Source organism: Paramisgurnus dabryanus, chromosome 12 (genome assembly GCF_030506205.2).
Source record: "Paramisgurnus dabryanus chromosome 12, PD_genome_1.1, whole genome shotgun sequence".
Taxonomy (NCBI): Eukaryota; Metazoa; Chordata; class Actinopteri; order Cypriniformes; family Cobitidae; genus Paramisgurnus; species Paramisgurnus dabryanus.
The window spans coordinates 1,214,734-1,242,427 of NC_133348.1; the positions used below are offsets into that span (position 1 = coordinate 1,214,734).

A 27,694-nucleotide genomic window follows, 5' to 3' on the forward strand; every position below is an offset into this window, starting at 1 on the left:
GACAAGGCTCTGCCTTCTCCCTGGACGTTCAGTTGACTGAAAGACGGTCCAAATAATAGCAATAATAGTAATATTCTAATAATAATAATATGACCAGCAGAACTAGTGAATATAACTTGCGCAGAGCAGCACTCGATAGGACAGCGGTGCATAGCGGAGAGCAGGGCAGCCGCAAGCTTGTCAGATGTGAATGAAACATCTGGATCCCTAATCTCCCATGAAGGTAGCCGCATCTTTTTCCTCGGTAAGGACTCTGACTCATTTTTTGATGAGGATGAACTGTTGTCTTGCACCCAGGAAAGGTCGCTGTCACAGCAGTCATATTTCTCTTCATTTTATTATTATCACATTTCTAAAACGCTCCCTATAAACTCTTTATAAACCTATTTTTTAAAAGGCAATAATAATTTGTATTCCAATAATTTGCATTTGTAAGCAAACAAGCATATGCTTATAGTACTGGAGACGCTGACAGAGAAAATAAACCGCAGGAAAGGACAATAGAATTGCGCGAAATTTAGAGCGGTCAATATGACCGCTATGGCTGAAATAGGTAGAAATGGTCAAATTTTTTTTGCCTTTTGTGTAATTTATATAAAATCTATTGTAAGTAAAAATACAAATGGTTTTAGGAAAAGTCACAAACCAGCAAGATTGTATTTTTTTAATTAACAAAGTTATTGTAAATATAAATTTCAAAATGGTCATTTTGACCGTCATGGCTGTTCTAGTGTTAATAAGCTGCTTAACAATCACAGCCTTTCCAATATGCCTGCTTCTACTCACCTTTGTAATATGTTTTTGGACTTTTTTAGCACAAAAATGTATAATATACGCAGTCACATTGTCACCACCCATCCATCTGTTACCTCCTCCTTAAATGTGTCTGCATTCTCTGGTGCATCTTTTCTAATTTTGCTGTTCACGACTCTCAGTCACTATGCAATGTGGTTTCAAAACTGAAAGCCTCAACTTTCAGAGTTGACCCAATACCATCTTGTCTTTTTAAATCATGTTTTGATTCCCTATCTCCTGTTGTTTTGACAATCATCAATGATTCACTTAAAATTGCTACTGTCACCCCTGTACCAAAGACTAATAACATGAACTTTGATAATCCAAATCATTTTCTTCCCATTTCTAATCTTCCATTCCTCTCCAAAATTTTTGAAAAAAACGGTGGCTTCCCAACTGCTTTCTCATCTTTCCACTAACAATCTTTTTGAGCCACTTCTGGATTCCGTAAACTCCACAGTACGGAAACAGCGTTAGTTAAGGTCACTACTGACTTTTTAATGGCTTCTGATTCTGGCTGTTTATCTATTCTGATTCTTCTTGATCTTAGTGCCGCTTTTGACACTATAGATCATTCTATTTTAATCACCCGGTTAGAGAGTATATTTGGCATTTCTGATTCTGCATTAAAGTGGTTTAAGTCCTACCTCTCTGATCGTAAGCAGTTTTTTGTGATGGGTGACTGCAAGTCTGAGGTCGTTATGGTGCAGTCGGGTGTTCCTCAAGGATCAGTATTGGGCCCATTGTTTTTTAGTATTTACATTTTTCCACTTGGCCAGCTTTTAAGATCACTTGGTCTCAACTATCACTTTTATGCCGATGATACTCAGATCTATATACATTCAAAACCAGATACCACAATGTCTGTTTTTTTTCTTTCTCAATGTCTTATTGAGATTAAGAAATGGATGTCTGACCATTTTCTTTGTCTAAATAGTGACAAGACTGAAGTGATGCTTGTTGGTTCACAGTCCATAACATTATGTGTGGATGGCTGTGCTTTACTTAAAGATGCAGTTTGTAAAATTTTCGCCGCTAGATGGCGCCAGATCAAACAATAACAATGATGTTGTTTACCGACGCTCTGAAGCAGCGTGGAATTATGGGATTTGTAGTCTTTAACTCAACCACTGATGGCCATCAATCAGACGCGAACGAGAAATCACGTAAGGTAATCAAGTCTTATAAATGTTGCGTTTGATGACATCGTTTATTTCATTATGTAAGTTTATATGTGATGTTCAAAACGAAATTGTTAGTCATATTGATATTACAGTATTAGTCCAAATTCGATGGTAAACACAGCACAGAATTAAGTTTTCAACTTACAATCTACAATGATTTTTCACATAATGTATTGACAGTACAAATCTTATTGTGAAGTGTCTTAAAATGACCATTTATATTGCTGTACAATACCTTTGATGTGCATATCGTCCGCGGGAAGACGCGCTGATTACAATCTACACACTAATGTTGTGATCAATATAATAGCATACGTTTTTTGAAGGGTTACGAATCAAAACAACTCACCCATCGCGTAAAACACAAGCAGGATCAGAATCTCGGTCTAGTTAAATGTTGTCGTGAAGCTCTCTCCATCCAGATAATGCAACAAATTGATCCTCCCTTGTTTTGTTCCAAACTCTTCTTGGGTCGTTTGGTTGGCCCGTACGCTTACAGGAGCTGACACAACCAGCGGCAGACGGTACAGAGATATCCATAAGTTCATAAGCAAGCGCGTAGCCCGACAGGCGCTAACGCATAGTTCCGCATTTGTCCACGACACTGGCTCGCTGCGTCCGAAAACTCAAGGCAGTGAGGACTTGTTGCCTCGCTGCCTCATGAGGCCATGACTTCGCCCTCGGAGGCCTGAAGGCCGCTCAGAGAAAGGCTTTCTGACGCACTTCAAAGGCAGCGTGTTTGAAATATAAACAGAGAGCGCCTTTGTGATAACTAATCACATATTTGAAAACTACAATACTAATTTCTCGCTAGAAATGCAATTAAAATGCTTAAATAGTGAAAATATACGTTTATTTACACTAAATTTGTGCTCCAGCTGCTTCCTTGGCCGCCATTTTATTTGTTTGAGCTCGACCACTGTTGTCATGTGGTTTACGTCAGTAAAGGCGGTGACAAAGGGTCACATGGATATTAACGTCATTGACAGGAGACTACACTGCCCCGTGTCAATGTTTTGAATGGAAATTTTCTCATGATTTACAAGTAGTTGAAAACATTACAGATATTGATAGTAATCAGCTGGACAAAATATATAACACTGGCCTAGTGGTTTTTGGAGATTTTACTGCAAATATCTTACAAATTGCACCTTTAATTCCAAACTTGATCGAGCGACGTGACCATCGGCAACTGGACATGACGTGACAAGGTTGAGAAAAGCTTAACTTTATACAAATAATGAGCGACTTTCTGGGGCGACTACCAATGAGAACGAAGCAGTGAAGTTCACATCATTCGTCTCATCAGATACTGGAATGCATGTTTCTCGTTTGTTTATGACAACCAGATTTAGACAAGCCTCCTAACAAACCCGTGGAAAGAAATGAGTGACACACAGCAACAAAGTCGCTTATAATGTGAATATACCTTTAGGAATATGTGGCTTAAGATTAATGACAATGAAAAGGGCCGGAGTGCGGCCACTTTTTAGACCTGGAATTTCAGGCCCAAGACTGGCCCACTTTTTCCATGGTGGAATTCCAAATTAGCACTTTTGCCTAAACAGCTCAGCACTTACTTTTATGTAGTTTTTATTAATACCATGGTTCAACAAATAATGTAAAGGTGAAAATATTAAGTAAATAATAATATACTTATTCACTACAAAAAATAATTAGTAATTAAAATAAAATAATAATAAAAGTAATTTTATTGCACACAGAGATCAAGCTTGAGTTTTGTTATCAATATTAAACTGCATCATATAGTCTATGAATCGCCATGTATTGGGTGATACACAAAAGGCTAATATTTTGATAACATTTTATATTTTGCTTGTGAATAGGTAGACAACGGTATTAGCAGATAATAATTAAGTTGCAAATGCTAATCATTACTCGGCATATCTCTCTTTACCTGTCGCCACTTGTGTTTGTCCTCTTCAAAATACTGTAAATTTGTAAGCTTGGTACATTTGGCAGCATCCTCCTCCATGTCTTTCTTTTCTTCAACCTGGTTTTTACAGCCCCTCCTGGCCTCTTCCTCCCACCCATCCTCCCTGAAACACTTAACGGGGCCGACCCAGCCTACCTGAGAAGTTTTGGAAAGACGCGCTATGGATCGTACCAACTTTATGGGAGGAGAGGGGGAAGTCACTCACATGGTACAACCCATGCGTGCTGCTGCCAGAATGCGGAACTCATGTTATTTATGAGACTCACCAATGTGATAAATGTAAAAAACAAAAACCTCGACCAGACAAAAAGTGAAGCGACCCACCTGGAATTTTCCCGTTTCTCCCGATTACCCACCCTGGGCCTGACAATGAAGCTGTTTACTTAACTAATCAGTTTCAAGCTGGTGACTCAGGGCCTTCTATCAGGCATACAATTATGTCTACATTTTCACATTCTTTGATTGGATGCTCAAAGGGTATAATACCAAGTCCATTTAAGTAAGCTTTAAAACATACACTACCAGCCAAAAGTATATAATTTTATTATAACAGTATAAAAGTAGTTATATTTTCTTAAACTAAGGCCTAGTCCTGACTTAAGCTTGTCCCAATATAAAAAACAAGGACAATTTAGTTTTTCAGTGGATGATAATCAGAAATGTGTTTAAAGTATTGGAAAAATATGGCTGCCCTCTACTGCCTGGATAGAGCTACTGTAACAATATAATGTTCATGTACAGAACTAGTCATGTAAGAGCATTACCACACCTAATTTCTTTACAATATTGTTCCTTAGATTCTCCATTCTGATAAATAATTTTTTTTAAAGTAGCAAACAACATTTTCTAAACCTTCGTTTAAAATTCACAATATTGTACACTTTTTACATTTGACATTATTGTTCTATGTTACTGTATGTACATTTCATCCGTTTCAGTATCAATACTTATCTCTCACATTAAAGAAAAAGACCAATATATTGCAGTTACCTAATTATCATCTGATTGTTTTTTTTTTACTTATCGGCAAAGTTTTAATGCAACAAACAGCCCAGGACATACTGTGATATAAACACAACTGAAAACATTTTACCTTGCAAATAATCCTGAATCCTGTGACTGTTAGTTTTAATTCCTATCAATTTTTTATATATCCACCATATTTAACTGTCCATGATTAGCTTAATATGAGGTGTTCGTATTCCAAATTGATATGCACCATTATTGGTTAGGAAGCAGCCATATCTTTCATTTTTTGTTTATTTTAATCCAAGCAAAATAAAATAAGAATATAGGATGCAATTTGTCCAATTGAAAAGCCTCAGTCTAGCCTCAAAATTTAGCACTGTCAATTTGAGTAAATTTTGTACAATTCAGTAAAAAGAAAATACACAACATTTGATTTAGAATTGGAGATTAAGTTAACAAGGTTATCACAAGGTTCACAGTAATGATTTGAGGGTTGAAAGTTCAATTACATAAATGCATTTTGTTTGTTGGTATCAAAGTGAAGGTAAACTTCACGTGTTTAGCCCATATTTGAAATGTGACCTCTGCATTTAACCAATCCCAGTAAGTAGTAAACACATGCATTGCAAGTCATGAACACACATGCACCCAGAGCAGTGGGCAGCTATCCTTGGAGAGCAAATGGGGAAAATGTGCCATTCACAAGGGTACTTTAGTCACAAACTGCCAGCTGTGAGACTCAAACCTGAGACCTTTGGGTTACAAGCCTGACTCTCTAACCAGAACTGCCCCCAACATCTATCCCAAAACCTCTGTTCTGTTCTGTTCATAAAAGTGCACTAGTTGCACTTTCTTGCGTAGCAAAGAACGTTATGTGTAGAACTTCAGCTTAACAGAAATTACTTAGTGAACTAGTAAAGACTGTGACAACTAGCCCCATTGTCCCCTAGATTTATCTGCTCATAGACATACTGTTAACAACATGATTCAAAGTGCATTATATAATAAAACCAAAAACTACTTCACATATTTATCTCAAAACATAAATAGCAAATCAATGCCTTTAAATAAAACTAAGTCAATACAGTTGTTTATCGATTCATGAAGGTGTGTGATGCAGTGGAGCTGTTAGAAGATGAATATGATGAGACACTCCTTGCGTCATATATACTGCTCACATCTGTAAATAGTTATTTGTTACTTAAGAACTGTTGCTTTTTTAAATGTCCAGTAAATTTTAATTTTTTCATACAAATGTAGGCTTTATGTATATTGTGAGAGAGAGAGAGAGAGAGAGAGAGAGAGAGAGAGAGAGAGAGAGAGAGAGAGAGAGAGAGAAAGAGAGAGAGAGAGAGAGACTTACTTATCCTTTGCGAGAGTTCACTTTCTGGATTATTGCTCTGTAATAAAGAGTCATGGTAAAGGTAAACCCTATATATTACCATAAAGAGCATAAATGAAGAATTAAGAGGTCATAGAGATGCAGTCCGCCTTATGCAGTGTGATTTATATAATATAACTTACCCTGGTACCATTGGAACTGAGATTCTGTAATAACACCTTTGTTGGCAGTGACTCTCGGACCTGCAACCAAAAACCATGTGTAAATCACCAAGACTTAAACATCATTTAACATGAAGTGGAAGATGGAACAGGTGTTTAATGTCATACAGTGTTGTACTGTATATAATGGCATTAGGCAAAAAAATTAAAATCCAATGTTTTGTTTATAATGTTATATGCAGTATAATGCAGAAGAATCACAGGAATTTTGCAAAACACAAAGCAACACAAAAAAGTCATACCTTTCTGTCTGAAAGTGTTCCAAACACCAAAACAAAAAATCCCTGTTGAAAGAAGTGTTTCAAATACATAAGATGAAAACAACATTACACATAGCTGCTGTATAATTCATTTGCTAAATATGAGTCTTATAACAAATTTAAGAATAACATTATGGTGAACATGTTATTTAAGGAATAATGTACTGTACTCTCGCAGGGTGATCATAACCCTGATGAAAAAACAGATGGATCTTGTATCTTGTACAAGGAGTTTATTTAGTTTCAATGACTATCATTACAGCTTATTAGACAGCTACTTGTCATATGACTCACTAAATAGACACAAAGCATTGATTTTAGATTTTAAAACATATTGGGTATAAAAAAAAAGGGATAAAACATTTAACCCCCTTCCTCCCAAAAAATCGAATAAACAGTCCAGTATCACTGTAATTTTGTATATGTTGTGGTTATTGACAATTTATCAAACCGTGCATAAAGCATGAACATCAGAATTAAGTATTCCAAAAGAGCCGTGTAATACATATATAATGTGCTGTTGTAACAAATACATACAAAACAGACAGCATCTACTGTAAATAAATCAATCAAAAATAAAACGGTACCTGCAGTGAATTGAAGACTGCAAACATCACATGAATGCTAAAGTTACGTGACACCATGGTTCCAATGCCAAATCCCCATGTTAGACCAAAGATAGGAGTCAGAATGGCCACACATTGGATAATGACTACAAGAGTGTGTTTCTCATTTGCACCAATCCCTCTCATCCGCCTCACAACTACAATCAAAACCAGGAGATTAAAGGCAACAATAGTCAGAGCTGGAATCACAAATGCCAGCAGGGCCTTAGATTCAAACCAGTTCAGCCAACATGCATTTTCTTTTGACACATAGTGTTGAGGTCCCGCTGTAGATGCGACAGTAATAACCGCTATGAGCAAAGGTGCACAATAACCAACAGTGAACGCAATAACCATCATATTAGCTCTGGACAATTGAGACAAAACTATGACAGTGCGGTAAAGCAGCAAAAGTGCTGAAATGAACATCCAGAAGAAAACAGCCAGGTAAAAAAAATGCATGAAGAAAACCACTGGACTGCAACGATCCACTGATGTTGGCTGCTCTTGTTCTGCAATTGCAGCGCCGATGATAAAACAGATGTTTGCAATCAGTAGTGAAACAGCGATATTGACTACAGAGACATGACGCATGTACGACGTGTCATTTCTTGTTGCTGACTTCCACACAATTATCTCAATGATGAGGCACAGAATCAAGCTGGCTAATGAAATAGCTACACCAATATATGTTATATAGGCTAAGGCTGGGTTATTAATTGCAAACGGTGACATCAGGATTGAAAAAGAGGTTGTGTGGTTGCATTCACATGTAACCATGTCGTTCCCCGAGGGCTTGACTTTACATCCAGTGGAATCCCATCGGTTGAGATCAAAGTTCCAAAAGACACACTGAGGATTTTTCAATGATGTATTTGTAGTATTGAAAGTAAATAAAATGTTGTTAATTGCTTTATTAACCCTAACAACAACCACGTCTCCATTAATGTGGTTTTCTGATGTCTTGTTGTCATTATTAGAAGTATTTCGAGATGGTAAAACATTGTCAAGCTTTGTGAAGATAATAATGGTTATGAGGGTCGGTTTAGGAACATTTGGTATCATAATCTTAGTAGTTGAGTTTTCCAGTGAAGATGTTTCAGTGAATGAGTTTGTAATTGTTTTTCTATGTAATTGAATGGAGGTTTCCATAATTATATATTCGTCATCAGAGAGCCGATCACTTATATTCTCAATAGCTTGAAGAAGTTCAGTGCCCTTGTTTTCTGTTTTGTTGTAATTGTTCAATTCTGTCCATGTGTTTTTAGATGCATCTGATACAATGATGTTCACTGTTATAAGAAAATCCTGGAAATAAAAATCATAAGTACAATCAACAAAACAAATAAACAAACATGTCAATATGTGCAATATTTAACTAATCAGAATCAGAATCAGAATCACTTTATTCGCCAAATGTATCAGCAGATACACAGGAATTTGATATGGCTTTCAGTAACACACAACTCAACATACAACATATATACCAAAACATGCCACAAAGACAAAGACAATCAATTAAATATAAAATAGTCCAAATGATACTAAAAACAGTGCTAAATCAGCTATTCATAAGGGAAATGGCTCTTGGGAAAAAAACTATTTAGATGGCGTGAGGTCCTTGTCCTCACTGCTCTGTACCTTCTTCCTTAAGGAAGCAGCTTAAAAATGTCACTTGCTGGATGGGACTGATCAGCAACAATTTTAGCTGCCCTTTTCCTAACTCTGGCCTCATATAAGTCATTAAGTGACAGCTGCCTCTGTCCAGTCAGCCTCTCTGCTGTGCGCACAATACGCTGTAGTCTGACCTTCGCCAGGGCTGATGCTGAAGCAAACCAAACAGTAATGGATGCTGAGAGAAGGCTTTCCACAGTGGCTCTGTAAAAACTGGACCGAACAGAGCTGGAAACGTTCAATTTATTTAACTGTCTTAGAAAAAACAGTCCCCTATGAGCTCTCTTAAGAATGGAGGAACTATTTTCCTCCCATTTTAAGTCATTTGTAATGACAGTGCCTAAAAACTAATTTCCCCCAAGCCATTATTAAAAAAGTTGCCCTCCAGCATTTTTTGTGATTTTCACTAAAGTTTCACAAAATGCCTTCCAGGAATATTTTATTCTATAAATATAATAAAAAATAGTCTTTCTGGGGTAACACTTTACAATAAGGTTCATTAGTTAACATTAGTTAATGTATTAACTAACATGAAGAAACCATGAGCAATACATTTGTTGCAGTATTTATTAATATTTCTTAATGTTAGTTAATAGAAATAATGCTTTTAATTGTTTGTTCATGTTAGTTCATGGTGCATTAACTAACGTTAACAAGATTTTTAAAAAGTATTAGTAATTGTTAAAATTAACATTAGCAAAGATGAATAAATGCTGTATAAGTGCAGTTTATTGTTAGTTCTTGTTAACTAATGTTGTTAACCAATGTTAACTAATGAACCTTATTGTAAAGTGTTACCCTTTCTGGTTTTAAACAAACAAATAATTAAACAAACAAAAATAAATAAAAACATTTCATCCTATCTTCTTTACTTCTTTTTTATAACCTCTTAAATATGGGTATGTTTCTTCAAAAATAACAAATGTTGAGCAAAAATCGCAAAATTGCATCTAGCTGAGATAATTGCATTTTTGTAAAGGAATTTTGTTAGAGATCAGATTCAGAACAGTTATTAAAACATACACAGTTAAAAATTAAATTAGTTTTTGCTTCAGTTATTTTATAAGTCAGGTAAAACTGGTCAGGAAAGCGTCATTGGCAGGGAAATGTTTTCTCTTAATTTTACGAGATAACTCATCAATGGCGGGGAAAGAGTGTACAGTTATTGCAGTAAAAATGTAGATGTCCGATTAAAACACTATCATTGGAATTAGCCACAATTTAATAGAAACTATAAAAGATTTTAATATCTGTCATAGTCTCAATTTATTTACTGGTTCCCTATGACATCTTGTTGACTAAAAGAAATATTCCACTGAAATTCCACTAGGTCAACTAACTACAATACAGTATTAGGAGACTGTCTGCATAATATCTGCTACACTCTAAAATGGCTGGGTTGTTTTTGACCCATGCTGCGTAAATATTGGAGAAAACACACAGCTGGTATAAAATTGATCCAATGGTGGGTTATTATAATGTATGGTTGCATAACAACTACCCAACAATTGGTTATTTTTAACCCAGCATGTGTTTTGTCAAATATTTGGGTCAGTGACCAAAACGGTTTGGCAATATGAGAAATTCAAAAATCTTTTTAAAAATCTTGTTTTAAAAGCATGCATCAGGTTTATTTCAATCCACATAGTGTATTTATGTTGATTTTATGCAATAAAAAAATACATTTGCACAATTTTTATGAAAGTTAAGACTGAATGGACCTGAAAATGGTAAATAGTGTAACCGCCAATTGTGCCAACACTGTCAGAAAAAAAGGTACAAAATTGTACCTTTTTCTTTCATTGGGTTAGTTCCCTCAAATGTACCTTTTTGTACCTTTATGGGTATACAATACATTGAAATGTTGTACCTTTTGGGGTACAATATTATACCATATTGTGTTCCATAAGGAACAATTTTGTACCAGTTATATTTTAGGGGAACAAAGCAGTTAACTGTACCTTTAAGGTACACAACATTGTATTATGTTTAGTATGTACCTTTAAAGGTACAAAACAGGGCTGCGTTCCCCGAAACCTTCTTAGCTCTACGTCGTTCTTAAGTTGTACCTTAAGCTGTACCTTATCATTAATAAGTGTTTCCCGAAACGTTCTTAGTTACGTATACCTTCTGTAAGTCATTCGTTCGGAAGGTTGGTCTGGAGCACTTTTAGCTATACCTTATCCCACTTGACTCCGCTAGGGGCCATGACTGTGATAAAAGCTTACATTGCAGTCTATATAACTAAATATTTGTTAAAAAAAAAAAAGTTGCACATCCGTGTTCAATTGGGCAAATATTTTTTATATTTAAAGAATAAACATTCACATAATTAGACATCATTACATTGATGGTTGTTAGATTTTTATTATGTTTCCCAAAGGAACATCAGCTTTGAACTATATGCTACAAGCCTAAGAAACTATTTAAAAAATATATTTTGGGTGGATGAGTTGGTGAAACTATGGCAGCTATACCGCGAATCTCACTATTTCATTTGTGCATTTCATATCCGTTAAATCTTTAGTCTATTGGCTATTTTAGCTGCAAATAAATAAATCAGGTAAAAATCACATGCCAAGGGAGCACATTCATCACAAAATCATAATTGTTGATTTTCCTAATTATGATTATTAACTCTTTCCCCGCCATTGACGAGATATCTCGTCAATTAAGAGAAAACGCTTCCCCGCCAATGACGAGATTTTCCGTCTTTCCGCTATACCGCTATTATCCACCAGGTGGCGCCCTTCTGCAACTTTTTAAACCCGGAAGTATTGCCCTATGGCAAGCGGCTGCATGTCCGGGTCTGTTTTAAAGATCGCTCTGAAAAGTCCGTCACAAAAATGGAATGGAAGAAACCTAACCATATTCAAAAGCTGATTGCAAAAGAACCACTAAAGGTAGGATGAAACGTTTTTTTTTTTTTTTTGAAAGCGGAGGGTCTGTTCTTTCATTTGGTATATTGTATGTTTATATATTTAAAGAAGAACATTTTCTGGAAGGCATTAAACTTTGGTGAAAATCATGAAAAACACTGGCGCTGGCTGGCAACTTTTTTAAAAACACTGGCGGTGAAAGAGTTAATATTAATTCAACTTTGCATCGAAGTGTTTTAATGTTTTATAACTTTGAGGCAACTGCATGCCATATTTTTTATAAACATTCAAAATAAAAAGCTAAAATCTAAAGCAATATATTTATATATTGTATAATATATATTTTATATGTTTTATTGGAGGTAGACAGGCTCCAGAAATGCGCCCATTAAAGGATAATTCCGGTATTTAACACTTTGAGTCTCATTTCTGGTTTGTTTTGGATGAACTACACTGATGGACACAGAAATTTTGACAATGGGTCGTGTCTTGACTTTTTGACTCGTTTAGAAGCGTCTCTTGACTGCTTCAGAATGGAAGTCAATGACCATGCACAAACATGTCATTAAAACAACACTTAACGTTCATTTTCAAAACTGTACTACTCACCGAGTGGTGCGTGGTGTTCGTTGATGATGACAAGTTGTGTAGCGAAATACAGTTTCTGACGTGTTTATTGGCATTTTGTAAAATTCCATTGACTTCTCTTGGAAGACTCATTGCTCGCTGATATATCACTCCGCCGCCGGGAAACAGAAAAGGGTCTGTTTACATGTGGTTGTAGTTTTTTCGCTCGGTTTCTCTCAGAAGAAATTTTTCCCATATTTGTAGGGCTGGACCAGAATATTCGAATATTTGTTCTGTGGGTTGACATTCGATTTTCAGTTTTGAGATTCGAATATATATATATAAATATTTTACAGCGTTAATGCAGAGCTTTTGCAAAGCAGGAAGTGCGCTTCACGCTCCCGCTCTATAGGTGGCGCAGAGAGACCAACATCAATAGCCAACAGCCACCAAACGCCACCAGTGGAAGAGATCGCCTCGAACGGAGTTTCTTGCAAAAACTGATTGATTTGCTTCACAAGACGTCAATATGTCACACGGAGTTATGGGGGATTACTGTTGTATTGTATATATATGCTTTAGCTCTTAAAGTGTGCGGATCGGTTGACTTGCATGACGGAGCACTGTGGTTTCTGCAAAATATCTTCTTTATTGTTCTACTGATGAAAAAACATATTGGATGGTGTAAGTTTTATTACAGTTTGTTGAACTTCGTTCATTTATTTTCGTTGTTTTATTTAAATAGCCTACCCTTTACGTTGTCAGTAATTACTGTGCTGCTTATTTCTGATACGGGAATGTTTGTTTGTTAGAAAATGTTAGGCTACCTTATTAAAAGTATTGCTCCTGTGTTTTGTTTCACTAATGCTGTTCTCGCAGGACGCGTGACACAGGCACGCCGAGTGTGCTAACGCTTCAGACTCAAATATAGAGCGGAAGTATATACGCGGTTGTGAGGTATCTGAAAAAATAGTTCCACTATAGCAAATAACACGAATTGAAATCATACATTGCGCCAATATATTTGTTTTTAAACTACTCGGTGAGTAGTACAGTTTTGAAAATGAAAGTTAAGTGTTGTTTTAATGACATGTTTGTGCATGGTCATTGACTTCCATTCTGAAGCAGTCAAGAGACGCTTCTAAACGAGTCAAAAACTCAAGACACGACCCATTGTCAAAATTTCTGTGTCCATCACTGTAGTTCATCCAAAACAAACCAGAAATGAGACTCAAAGTGTTAAATACCGGAATTATGCTTTAAGCTATATCTGCATTGTAACCAGGCGGTATGCGCATCCAGTGTCCAAGAACAATAAACGCGTGAACTAATGAACAACAACAGTTTGTTTTTATATATATTTTAAGTGTAATGCACAGCCAAGCCAGGTGACTTGCACAACCCACCTTATTCTGTGCAACGCACTTATTGGGAACCCCTGATATAAATTATTCTTTCAAGTGAAGGCATAGCGGATGCATTGGAGCAGTTTATGCATGATGAAGTGGCAGGTTTTGCAATGGTTTGATATAAAATAAAATATACAAGGTTGAATTTAGTTGTTTGCAATTTGAAATATTTTTACAAGATATTCCTAATAAATGTAACTTGAACTAATTCTGAAATGTTTCTTTAATAAAGAACTGCGCTATCTCATAACGCAGCGAAACCTATTACATGAAGTGAATAATTGATTGTGGAGCGATCGATATCAACCTATTCAGCACCATCGCCATGGACAGCAACTGGTAACATCGTTCGTAAGAAAGTATACCTTAAGAAACCCGCTAAGGTACAGTTCGGGAAACACGCCTAGAAAATAAATACCTGTAGTTCCGGTTTAACTTAAGAGTCTTCGTAGCGCGCAAAGAGACAACGTTATCGGGAAACGCAGCCCTGTACCTTATAGGGTACCACCTCAGTGACAGAAAAGGTACAGTTTTAAACCTTTTTTTCTGACAGTGAAAGAATAAGAAATATTAAATATTTACCCACCTTGATGGCATATAAGCATAATCATCATTTTTTTAAATATCATTGTATTAGCTATTTCAAGTGTAAATTTTAAAGCGTTTTTGTAATATTTTGTAATATTCTGATTTCCAGATTATTACTTCCTGATTTCCAGATTATTACTTCCATATTTCCAATTATTCCACATTTTTTATGAATATATTCATATTTTTATAAAAAAAAATCTAGTTACACCAAATGACACAGACCGGTTACACCACATTGATAATAATAAATGAGCTGTTTTTATCTACATACACCGCAGATCCCCTTACATGGAAGTCGCCATTATGCATTGCCATTTTTTTTACAGTAGCTCTAAACAGACAAACCGCTCTACAGCACGTGTTTAAACACTACAGTACATGGTCTTAGACGACAACATGCTTGTCCTTTGGCAGCTAATGCAGCTTCCATATCATGATGGATGATGAAGACAACAATCATTAATTTGCATAAATTGAATATATCAACAGTACATTTCCATAAAAACTACATACACATACCTTCATCACAGGTTGACTGATGGTAATAGTTTGTGAGATACTAGCAATTGTGTTAAGTATGTCAACAATGGTTTGGACAGTGTCAGCAGATTCTGTTATCACAGTATTACTCTGCACTGCAGTGTTACTGAGATCTGTCATAAATTCTGGAATCTCATCCACAAATAAAACCTACATTACAAAATAAGAAAACATGTAAATAGAAATACTAGAAATATTTATAATAGACATTTATCCATTTGTGAATCAATGTGATTGATAGATTACCTCAGATCTCCTCTCAAGGTCTTTGATAGCTTGAACAACAGTATTTCTCTGTACTACTGTCCAGACACCTTTGAGATCTGCTGTCTGTTTACATTCATAAGTTATGAAGCCTTCCAGGCCTTTTTCACACAATCCTGTTACACTGTCACCTATTTTTCCAACTCCAAGCATGTCATTTATACAGTCATACTCTGGAAATTGCAAATATTAATGTTCAGAAAAAAACTAAATTTTGTTTATTTATAACATAAACAGAATAACAAACTTGATACTGAAGATAGATTTAATGCTCACCTCTGACTGTCTTAACTTGGACTGTCCTGCTGCTATAATAAAATGTTTGTAATTCTGGCATGTCCTTTAGTCGGCATGTGAAGATTTCTTTAGACCCACAATTTGTGCTTAATATTTTATGTTGTAATGTGATACAGCCAAATCCTGATGCTGCATAAAATAGGCAAATAAAAATGAATAAATAACACATACAGTAAAATAGGGTTCATGGGATTCCACCAGTGAAATTATTTCCTTTTTTTTGTTATTCGCACAATACTGAGAAAGAACAGATTATCATATAAAATTACATTTAAAACCTAAAACAGGTTATTAATGACTGATGATTCATTTCTTTCATTACAATCTTTTCTATTTCCCTAAAACTGCAATCCATAACTTTTTTTGGTAAATCAGTCATTGAGCACATAGTAGTAACTAGTAGTATTACTAGTAGTAGGCCTAGTAGTAGTAGTGTCATATCCATAATTATACAACAGTTCTTTTTGGTTCTCGAATCTGATAAGAGCTCTTCCCAGGCATGCGAAATTGTACCGATAACATAACAGTAACCGCTTCACCGTTTGTATCATTCCAACTGGTCATTTTAGTATTAGTGAGTGGGGCTTTTGAGTCATTCGCTCATCTTTGACTGGAAAAGCTGCATGGACACATGCGTTTTTAAACATTCTCCTTGTGTCTCATTAAGTTCCCTAGCTCGTGAATAAGGCATTAAATCCCAATTGGAAGTGATTATCCCGTCGAAGATCAGCGGTCTTGGATATGCAATGATGTCACATCATGTGGATGGTTAACATACCTGTACACTTGGAATAAAGCTATGAAAACAGAGCGATCTCTCTCCTCCTTAATAGTACGTGGAACCACCTTGGAACTGCAGGTAAGCACTGCAGCTTTACATTTGGACACTTGATAATTTATTTTCTTGTGACGTGGGTATTAAAACACGCTGTGAGATATTGCCACCGATATACTTATAAGCAGCATGCAAAAAACATCTCTCTGCAACTGTTTTATGTAGTCCAATAATAAAGCGAGTGCTCGTACTGCAAGAGTAAATGGAAAAGCAATAATATATACAAAAAAGTTTTCTTAACTTTTACCTTGCCCCAAAACAATGACATGACACCAAATACTGCTGGTTTGATCTCGTTTTTGAGCATCAAACACAGATAAGCCTACATCAGAGCCAGGGAATCCCAGTCAGAGATGTGGCCCAGATAGGGCAGTGGTCAGCGGCGTAAGTGAACACTGACGTCCACTGGTGTGTCTAAATCTCTGGGTCCGAATCTTTTTAAGCAAATGTTCAAATAGGCTCTATCTTTACTAATCGACTGCAGATTTGGATATTATACATATGTATATTCTCAACTGAACTAATCTTAAAACTAAACGGTAATATTAAGAAATGGCTATTCCATCTATTGAGTTGTTATGAGATTCAAAAAAAGAAGTTCCCAAACAAAGAGGCTTTTAAAATAACTCTGTTGTTGTTTTCTAGTTTAACATAATTTGACTTTAACCCATGTAAAGATAAATACATTAGTAATCTGCAGTTACTGTATATACAGCTTAAAGATACAGACTGTAGCTTTAAACTTTATTTTGAAATACAAGTTTGATTTTGAGTCCTAGAGTTTCAGTGTGAACTCTTGGAACCGAATGTACACAAATAAAACAACATCTTTGTGTCTGCCCAACCTGAATTTATCACTTCATCATCATCAGGAATCCCAGACCACTCAACCGGATAACCATTTGCACAGCATGTAAGTTTGACAGTCTGGCCTTGACACTGAAGCTGTATATAAGTTTTGTCCAAATAAATATTAGGAAGTGGTTGAATAGATACTGTTTGCCACTGAATGTAAGGTAATGTGGACCTTTCTATTATACAAGAGTATCTACCTGCAAGTGAACAAAGATAACAATACATATGCAGCCTATTAATTCATAAAGCAAAATCAAATCAATCAATTAAATTCTACTTGATTTTTCCAGTGTGCACCTAGGCAATTATACTAATAGTATCGTCATAGTGTTATACTGAGAAAAAACTTTGGTTTTATCTTCTTTTAGCAAAAAAAAATAGGGGTGTTAATAAGACTTTACTGACAGACAAAGATCAATCATGTAACTCACCATTGTCACTTTCACTTACAGCTTTTACAATAAGAGTGCTACCGATGTCATTGTTTATTATGGTGTATTTTGCACTGTTTCCTGCAGGATCTTTGTCATTCACACTCCATTTAATTGTTCCCACAACATAATTTGGACGTGTACACCTCAGTTCCACATCTTGCAGGGGATACAATTTATCTTTGGTTGTCAAAATTGTTTCCACTGAAAGTAAAGGCAGTACAGCTCATATCACCTTTCTTATATTTTTCATGCAATACGCATAATAATATGAGTTAAGTTAGTTTAATGAAATTATAAATGAATCTTATGTGAGACAGAAGAATGTCAAATAAAAACAAACTGCAAAGAGATCCAATTTAAAAATACAAATGTTTCAAGATTTTCTACCAGTTTCAGCAAAAGCGTCCTGAGCTAAAGGGATTCCTGCAGCTGCTAAAGTGTCATTAAGCTCTGTGTTTGCGGCTGTAACATCCAGATTGCTGCTGTTTGCAGTAATGGTGTAGTCTACTATAATGCTACCACTACCAGACCTATGGAGCAAAACACAAACCATTGCAGAAAGAAGACATTGAAACAAGAGACAACAATGACACATTTCCAGTGACATGAGTATACAGACTCTAGACTTTCATACCTGAAGCCAATGACATTTACTGAACCTTGAATGTAGTTAAGCAGTTTCTTGTAACTATTTTCAATCTGTAAAAAAACACTGAATGTATTTTGAGGTATGTAGAGGACTAACAAAAAATAAATAGGCAGTGAAATGTATAAAGACAGTATTTAAGACAACAATGAATGTTTGTGGCTGCTTTAGTGAAATTATTGTAAACAGTATAAACCTTTTAGGGCCCTATCTTGCACCCAGCACAATTGACTTTGTCAGTGACGCATGTATCATTCGTATTTTGCGCCGGCGCACAGCGGGGTTTTTCCCTCCACAGATGCACGTCAGCAAACTAGGGAATGAACTTGCGCTCCCTGGGCGGTTCAGCGCAAAAAGGAGGCGTGTTGCGGCGCAAACCATCTCTTATGCTATTTTGCAGTTTCAAAAAACAATTGCGCTACTAACCAAAAAAAACTAGTCTAAAGTCAGTGGCGCGTGGTTCATTATGCTATTTTAAGGGCGCATGCTTGACCATAATGTATAGCGTGCACAACGCGCATACACTTTGCTTATCTAATCTACACAGATGCAACAGTTATTTTTGCAAATCATAAATTGTTACACTTAAAAATATTAATACACGAGATAAGGGGAATCATAGTGGTGAGCATTGTGGTGATAGTTTTTATTTATTCTCATGCAAATAACGATTAAAATATTTTCATAAGTTTGTTGTGTGGCTGTATTACGTTTATTTTATGTAAATAATAGTTAAAATGTTTTCATAAGAAACCTTAATGTATATGAACTTGATTTGTAAGAGTACTTTGGGGTTGGACCTTGCTTGCGTTTCTTGGGTCCGATTTCAAAGCCCCCAAACCCTTTCAGCGGTGAGGGTGGACGCAGCGATGTCCTCTGCTGGCGTCAAGTCCTGAGGCAGATCCACCTCCCGTTACACGGCGTGCCCGATTTATGCTGGCAAGCGTGGGATTCCCCCGTACAAGGACGTCGGTCTCCTCGGCTGTGAACCGCTCCTGGCGTGCGCCTGGTAAATCCGTCATAATAATAGCAACCCGCCATGGAACTTGCGCCCTTGCGTTTAAAGGGAATGTTGGATAGCGTTCTGATTGGTTTATTTGACGTTACGCCCAAACCACACCTATGAATAATGAACCTACTTCAGACCAACCCCTTATTGATTTGCGCCCGGCGCAAGAGTTATTTCTCACGCCGGGAAAATAGCAACAGCGCCCAAGATCCGCCCACAAACTCACTTGCGCATTGCGCTTCGCACTTGCGTTTCAGATCGTTAAAATAGAGCCCATAATCTGTTATTTTCATGATCTTAATGCAAAAATAAAGTACACACAAACAGTTCATATATATTTGTATATGAAATATGCAATACTCACTGCTATTTTAATGAGATATTCATAGAATTTGAACTTCGGATAAGCTTTGTTGGTGAGACTGGTTTCAAAAATTTGATTTATTCTCATTGACATTTGCAAAACTGCAAAAAAAATTGGAAATACAACATGCACATAGTACACTCTAAAAATGGCTCGGTTATTTTTGACCCATAATGGGTTAATATTGGACAGAAAACTTGCTGCGTTAAAATTACCCCATGCAAGAAATGACCGAATGTTAGGTTGTTTTTTGCAACCATGAGGTATAATAACCCAGCGATGGGTTCTCCAATATTTACCCATTATGGGTCAAAATCAGTGGGTCAAGAACACAAACAAAATGAAATTATAATCGTCTTATATTTCTTCTAAAGTTTTTTAACAGGTCTAAAGAGCAGACATGCACTTCTATTATTATAGTCTAATTTGCTTTCCCGAAATGAATTAATAATTTTAAAATGTTTTGTTTGTGTAATTTCTTTATAAATTCAACAAATAGATTTGTTTTTTAAAAAGTTAAATTTGTAAAAAAAAATCTGTAGAAATTGCAGCTGGGTTGCCGGTAATTTACCGTAGATTTAAATTTATGTTATTTACTGGCAAAATTTTGTTCAAAGTTAGATGAACATTTAACATTTACAAGTCTTTGTCTTTACAGAGTAAAACTAAAAAAACAGCATCAAGCAAAACGTTCTGGGAAACAAAATCTGAAGCAAAAAAACAGAAAAAGGTTGATGATGATTTCTGGTTCCCAGAATGCTTTGCATGAGGCTGTTATTGTATAGTTTTATTCTGTAAAGATAAAGACTTGTTAATATTTAAAATTTATTTAACTTTGAACAAACTCTTGCCAGTAAATAACATAAATTTAAATCTACGGTAAATTACCGGCAACCCAGCTGCAATAACATTGTAAATTCTACGGATTTTTTTTACAGTGTAGAATATAAAATTTAAATCATTAAGCTTAAAATTCATTGACATTAAAACAACTGTAAAATGTAATAAATGATGAATAATCAAATATTATATATGTATCTCAGTGTTTTTAAAGTACATACCTGTTGATAGTGGATGTATTGATTGAAGTGTGTAATTTGTTTTTGTTGTCGTCGTCGTTGTTGTAGTAGTTGTTGGTTTTACTGTGATGGTTGATGTTGCATTATTTAATAGTATAACATGTTAAAAATTACTGCTTATTTAGTGATGAGTTAAAATATTAAACTGTTTACTTTGTGCACATTTATAGCAATATTCCAGCCAAATAACAAAATAAATCCATGATTTTCTTACCTTTAAGCAACCTGAGATACAGATGTCCAAACACATTTAGAGTTATTTTAGTAAGTGTCCTTGCTTTTCCAAGCTTATAATGGTAGAAAACAGGGATCAGGGAATAACATCTGATGTCAAACCCCAAAAACTTTGCATCCATCCTTCACAGAAGTAATCCACATGGCTCCAATGGGGTTATTAAAAGGTCTGCTGTTGCTAAACAATTCGATTTTGTAACAAAAATATCCATATATTAAACTATAAACTATAATATCATGCTTCTGTCAAGACGCCGTCTTCGACTCGATGCGATTTACGAGTCTCTGCGCAACCTATGGTAACCAATGTTTACGAAGTTTGAAATATGGATATTTTTCTTACAAAATCACATTGATTACCCGCAGAAGAACTTTATTAACCCATTGTAGCTGTGCAGATTACTTCTGTGAAGGATGGATGCACTTTTTGGGGTTTAAAGTCAGAAGTTGTTCCCTTATTCCTGTTTTCTATTGTTATAAAGCATAGAAGAGCAAGAACATTTACTAAAATAACTCCAAATGTGCTTAAGATGATGGACATATGTTTCTCAGATTGCTTGAGGTTGATTAAATCATTGGGTAAATTTGATATTAGGCTGGAGTATCCCCTTTAAGTAACACTAAAAACTAAAAATGACCAGTTGCTGAATGTTACCAAAAAATTAAACATGTTAGATCACTATGTAAAGAATAAGAATACAGCAGTGAATCAGACCTGTGTCTCTTTTTTTTATATGATGCTGTAGCCAATCTGTGTAGCTAAACTGCAAAAAAATATATATTTATACTTTCATTTCTATTAAGCATTTATTAAGTAAGCTTACACCAGTTATTATTGCTATAAACAAAGTGAAATGTTCCTTTAATATTTAGGGTGAGCGGGGCACAAACTAACACAGGGCCGAGTAATCTGTGCTTTTGGTCGTTTTCTCTTACTGTCAGAAAACGATTTTCTGATAATTCTTAAAAAAAGTTTTTTTTTTTTTTCAGTAAGATTACAAAATAATTAATCTACTTGAATATGTTTTGAATGGGCAAAACCAAAAAGTATTTGGTTATGCCCCACTTCACCCATTTCAATATCAGCATTTGATCTTTAATAAAGGGTAATCTTAGATTAATGAAATTTCCCAGAATCTGTTTATTTTATAAATGTTGCTTTACCCGTGAATCGATGCATGTTTCTCGGAAATCAAGTGTTTTTACCACACAAACATGCATAAGCAGAATAGCCACAGTCAATCCTTTAAGGAACTTCCATGTTTGTCCTGTGTCTAAAAAAAATATTTCTCATCATTTAATAAGCAGATGTTCTTTATCCGCCCATATCAATATATTTAACTTCTACATACTGTATAGCCAGATCAGAATTTTGTTTTGTTTTGTTAAAACTACAGTTACTTTTGCTCGAACAGCCACAATGGTGATTATAGATGCAAATTTGCATAGATTCACTGTGCATGAAACTTTAACAGTGCATGTTTCATTAGAGGGCCAGATCTCCAAAATTTAATGATAATTTGTTAACAGATGAAATACAAAGTGCAAGGGATATAACAGTGCTTGTGAAAAATCCAAAGAAAGTAGACTTTTGTTTTGCAACAAAATGTCATCCATGAAATATGACTCTTTCTGACTGTATAAAGTTTCTACATGCCTGAAGTTTTGTATATTTACCCCACAATGAAACCAGATATGTCTGTATACAAACTAAATGCCATGGTGGAAGGGATGTTACAGTTCCAGCTCGACTAAAAATACCTAAACTAGCTAAACAAGTTGTTTGGCTTCACTTCAGATTAAACAGATCAAGTGTGTTGGGTAGGGTTAAAGCTAAAAAGAATGTTTAAAGGTTTTTCTAAAGCAACAAAATTTCTGCCCTATGAAGGCCATTAGGGGGCTTTGTACAAACTTGAAAGTCATTTAGCGTACCTTGAAGGGTCATTTTTCTCCCTGAAGTATTTAGGACAAAATAGCTTTCTTCAAATCTTACTTTTACCTGTAAAAATGTACAGTTACATCAGGACAAAACAGAATCAGTTTCATTCAAGATTCTACTAACCTTAGTAAACGCTGACAATTTTAGTGCACATTAGTTACCATGACACTTTTTTATTATTATTAATGTATTATATTATATTATTTTATTCCATTAAACACATCAATATTTTTTATCATTGTGATTACAAAACACTACAAACAGTACAGTGTGTGCCCTGTTCCCTTTAATATCTTAATAAACTGTTGCGCTAAATAGCTGTTATTCTGTAACTTACTACTGTAAAAAATACTCGGGTAGAGTAACTATCTAAGAAAAAGAATAAACATCTTTTGCATACATAACTGATACAACTTTGTCACATATCCACAGAAATTATGATAAATTAGTGACTTATAATTACGTTAAAACATTTTTCATTTTAACATCACAAAAGAACATTTATTATTATACTTAAAAAAGGAAACTAATGTTGAGCACTCTTACCTGAAGTGACACTATATGCTGACCTGTCTTCAGTGGACTATTTTTGTTTCCTTCTCAAATGATCCACCCACAATACCATAATTTCTTAAGCAACCTGTCAGGTTTGATTCCTGGCCTTCCAAATATAATTTATAAGTGTATTGTCTAAAATATTAGATTCTGACTCGAGAGTACAATGTACATTTACTAATTTTTATGTATTAATTTTTTCAACATTCATTATATCATTAATTTTTATTCCTGTTTACTCTTTAATCTTATGTATTTTCTCAAATGAGGGAATGTCTCAGGGTTATAGAGGATGTTGTTAAACAATAAATATCTGTCTTTCCCCATTCAAGTAAATGGGACTTTAGTCTTGCATTACTGAAAAACCTGTCCAGAAACATGGCAGCCAGGTGGTGTGATTTCTCACAAGTGACTTTGGTTTACCTAATATAGACATACTGTATATAAATTGTACTCAGTGTGGGCTTTTATTTTGATATAATTTAAGATAAAGCACGTTGCATGGCTTTGTAAGAGTGAATCACAGATAAATCTAGGAATTTCAGATTCATATGTGATAATGTGTGATAACATATTATGTATGTGCCACATTTAAATTACAATTAAAATCATTCAGCTAAGAGCAGGGGCGGTTCTAGGATTTCATTCTTAGGTGGGCTTAGCCCTCAGTGATGCTGTGAAGAGAGCATTGTGATGCCTTTTTGCAAATTTGGACCAGTATTATTATATTAATAAATTCATGTAGGCTACATTACTCTTTCATATAGTTCCAAGCCCTTATGATTTTTGATTTAACCTAATAATAAAAAAAAACAATTACAGTTTTAGTAATTGTGACCAAAACTCTTTAACAGCTATAAAGGTTTAAAAGTTATTCATTACTATTATTTATTATTGTGTATCTTGAATTAAAGTAAATCTATAGTCAAAGTTTACTAAATACTAACAATTTATATGAAAACAGACTTTTCGTTATACATTATAAATCAGTTTTACTTTCCAGTTGTATCATGCATAATACATGATCCCTTGAGATCCTTACCGGAATATTTTTTAAAACAACATAAGGGTGAGTAAATAATGTAATGATGTTTATTTTAGGGGCTAATAACCTTTATCATAACTATAAAACTGCTACAATCACTTTTTTATTTATTTATCATCCCTTACCTGTCTTTGACCCCTGCAGTTTCTCTATCGCTTTCTCCACCTGTTTTCGAGCATTTCAAAACATTATATCCTATAAAAGCAAACAAGTCACTAAATGGTGTTTATAGTCCGAATCTGATTTATGTGTTTCATATACAAAATTTGTGAGTGCACTGGATTTGTTACATGCTATTCCAGGTCTGTTTGTTTGTTTGTTTGTTTGTTTGTGTGTGTGTCCATGCGTAGGCTATGTGTGATGGCAGTGTTTACAGAAATTTTGTGGGTAATGAAGTAGAGAAAATGTGCACAGATACTGTAAGGTGACCACTTATATAAAGTTGCGGATTGTAAAGGAACAATATTCATGAACTTTAACCATTAACATGTAAATAAGTATGATTCAAGAAACCTCACATGTTTACGGTTAGCTTATTAATGTAAGATAAGCTAACCAATTTCCATTGTTATGTGTTAACTTCTTAATGCAGGACAACTGTTTTTTGCTGATAAACTATTCAAATAATTTGGGAAGGCGTTCGAACGATGACCCTTACATTTACATTTACATTTAAATACAATCAAATAAAAATCTACGACTCCCATATGCATGTACAGGTTACTGAGCGGCATTCCTATGAGAAAGGAAAATACGCACCTTAACAGACTAAAGGAATCGAGTTAGAAAGGTGACGCCCACTATTGTTGAATGACGTCCAACAGTCGTACCATCCCATACGGAAATGTTATATATGACATATTTGTCCCTATATCAAAACCGATCTTGGCATACATGCTACATATATAATGCAATATATTAATATCACATATATTGATCCTCTGGATATATGAATATATAGGCTTAAAACATATATGAAATACTCATATTAAAATGTATATATACATATATTAGTATCACATATGTAGATCCTCTTGATATATGAATGCATGAATGTACAGTATAGTTTTAAAACATATATGAAATACCCATATTAAAATGTATATAAATGCATATATTAATATCGCATATACAGATACTCTTGATATATGAATATATATGTTTTAAACATATATGCAATACTCATATTAAAATGAATCTAAATACATATAAATATGTATATGTATGAATTCTTATATGGGATTGTATGTTACAACCATATAAGATGGATTTTTACATGGTACTGTATGCTCTAACCATATGGTTACACTTTTTATTGAAATCTACATCTACAATAGGCTACACATGTAACCAAATGACCAAGATTCACTAAGGGAACTAGTTGGGTAGATGTGTCATATTTTTGAAATGCTAAAAAAATCCCACTATATTATGCATGAAAATAGATATTTCACTACCATGTAATTTATGCAACAGTTTAGCAACTCTTGTTGAATGTTCCTTTTAAACATGTAAAAAAATTGTGACATATATTTTTAACCGTTAGGCCTAAAAGTAATTTTTTCTGTCTTAGATTTATACCTTACTATAAACCCTTATGAAAATAAGCACCTTTTACTACACTAACCATAGTTTAACCACACTGACTTATTTGGCTGTACAAATGTTAACTTTATTAGTCCAACCAAAGAAACATGGTTACTACACTTTTACTATAGTAAAAGAATGGTTCATTTCCATCTGGGTATTTTTGAGTTATATACATAAGTATAAAATGAAGTATAAAATACGTTAAACAATAGTTATACTATAAACTTTAAATATTTTGACTTTAAAATAAGTAGCTTTGGTTAAACACGTCAGAACCAGCCACCTCACAAACGACCTGCGTTTGGTTCTACGACGACGCCCTGCTTCACTCCTCAACTTGATGGAACACATTGTAAAATATATTGTTTAAAAAAGATGGGAATAGTAAATAAAATAATATTGGACATAAGTTATAAGAATAAATGAAATATTGTTAACATTCGTAATCTGCGTAACTAGGCAACCATGTTTTCGTTCACGTTGCATGACGTCAACGAAATGTGACCAGTCACGGAAAGTAGGGACACAAGTCGGATCTGGGCATTTTAAATTATTCACAGATTCTGAAGTAAAACGTTAAACACATGAACCCGCCTTCAAAGTTTGTATTTAAAATAGGGAAGTAGTATAATAGATCATCCAAACAGCGCCGTCGAAAACGTGACATCCTTTAGAGATATTACGCTTGTTTGACTTCATGCGGCGCCGCAGGAACTGACAGCCGGATGACGTCAAAGTTCCGCGAGAGCGAGTTAAAGCAAACTCCTCTGTATGATTTAGCGAATCGCTCTCGCGGTACTTTGACGTCATACGGCTGTCGATTCTTGCATCCAGGCATGAAGTCGAACAAGTCTATCACCAATCGCTCGCTCGTTCCTCCATCAGCCAATGACTTAATGGAAAATATTTATAGACAAAACATGTAGCCAATTATATAAAGAATACAACGATATCTGTGTAACTTCTGTGTGTTTGGACTCATGCTGCGCTGCAAGAACTGACATAGAGATGACGTCAAAGTACCACGAGAGCGAGTCGGAATCAAACTACTCCATAAGATTTCTTGAAGAGCTCTCGCGATACTTTGACGTCATCCGACTGCGGCGCCGCATAAAGTCAGTGACGCGGCTGACGTACAATGCGGCTGACTGTTATTTGTTCCGCCCCAGCTTCTTTTATTTTTCTTTTGTTTTGTGCGCCCGAGCTTTACAGTCTGGGGAGACACACGCTATAAGTTTGAAAAAAAAAAAAAAACTTAGCAAACATGTCTGAGGAACAGGGCAGTCGCGTCACTACAGTCACGTGACTTCACGCTCGAGCCGGAAGAGAAGACAATGCTAAATAAAGTCGTAATTCTGCTATTTTTGGACTAAACTGTATTTTCGATGCATCAACACAATCTTACTGACACACTGATGTCACATGGACTACTTTGATGATGTTTTATTACCTTTCTGGACATGGAACCCATACATAGATTTTCAATGAAGGGGATAGAAAGCTCTCGGACTAAATCTAACGATAAAACATCTTAAACTGTGTTCCGAAGATGAAT

At 35.1% G+C, this 27,694-nt stretch overlaps 2 protein-coding genes across 2 annotated transcripts; both read right to left on the bottom strand.

The window, feature by feature from the left end:
* Nucleotides 1–4,966: 4,966 nt before the first annotated feature.
* Nucleotides 4,967–11,216, bottom strand: LOC141279913 (adhesion G-protein coupled receptor F1-like). Its single transcript, XM_073811475.1, has 6 exons — nt 11,187–11,216; nt 7,316–8,641; nt 6,711–6,752; nt 6,430–6,489; nt 6,269–6,305; nt 4,967–6,085 (listed from the first exon to the last, which is right to left on the bottom strand). Exons 1-6 carry the CDS (start codon nt 11,214–11,216, stop codon nt 5,997–5,999), a joined length of 1,584 nt encoding a protein of 527 aa, XP_073667576.1. The 3' UTR covers nt 4,967–5,996.
* A 3,605-nt stretch (nt 11,217–14,821) lies between these two features.
* LOC135749704 (uncharacterized) lies at nt 14,822–23,520 on the bottom strand. The gene is made up of 13 exons (XM_065268355.2): nt 23,496–23,520; nt 22,943–23,009; nt 22,175–22,284; nt 21,726–21,774; nt 20,759–20,839; nt 19,698–19,798; nt 18,313–18,377; nt 18,066–18,208; nt 17,676–17,879; nt 17,235–17,441; nt 15,534–15,683; nt 15,240–15,430; nt 14,822–15,143 (listed from the first exon to the last, which is right to left on the bottom strand). The coding sequence occupies exons 2-13, from the start codon at nt 22,953–22,955 to the stop codon at nt 14,913–14,915; spliced, it is 1,545 nt and encodes a 514-aa protein (XP_065124427.2). The 5' UTR covers nt 22,956–23,009; nt 23,496–23,520; the 3' UTR covers nt 14,822–14,912.
* Between the last annotated feature and the right edge of the window lie 4,174 nt (nt 23,521–27,694).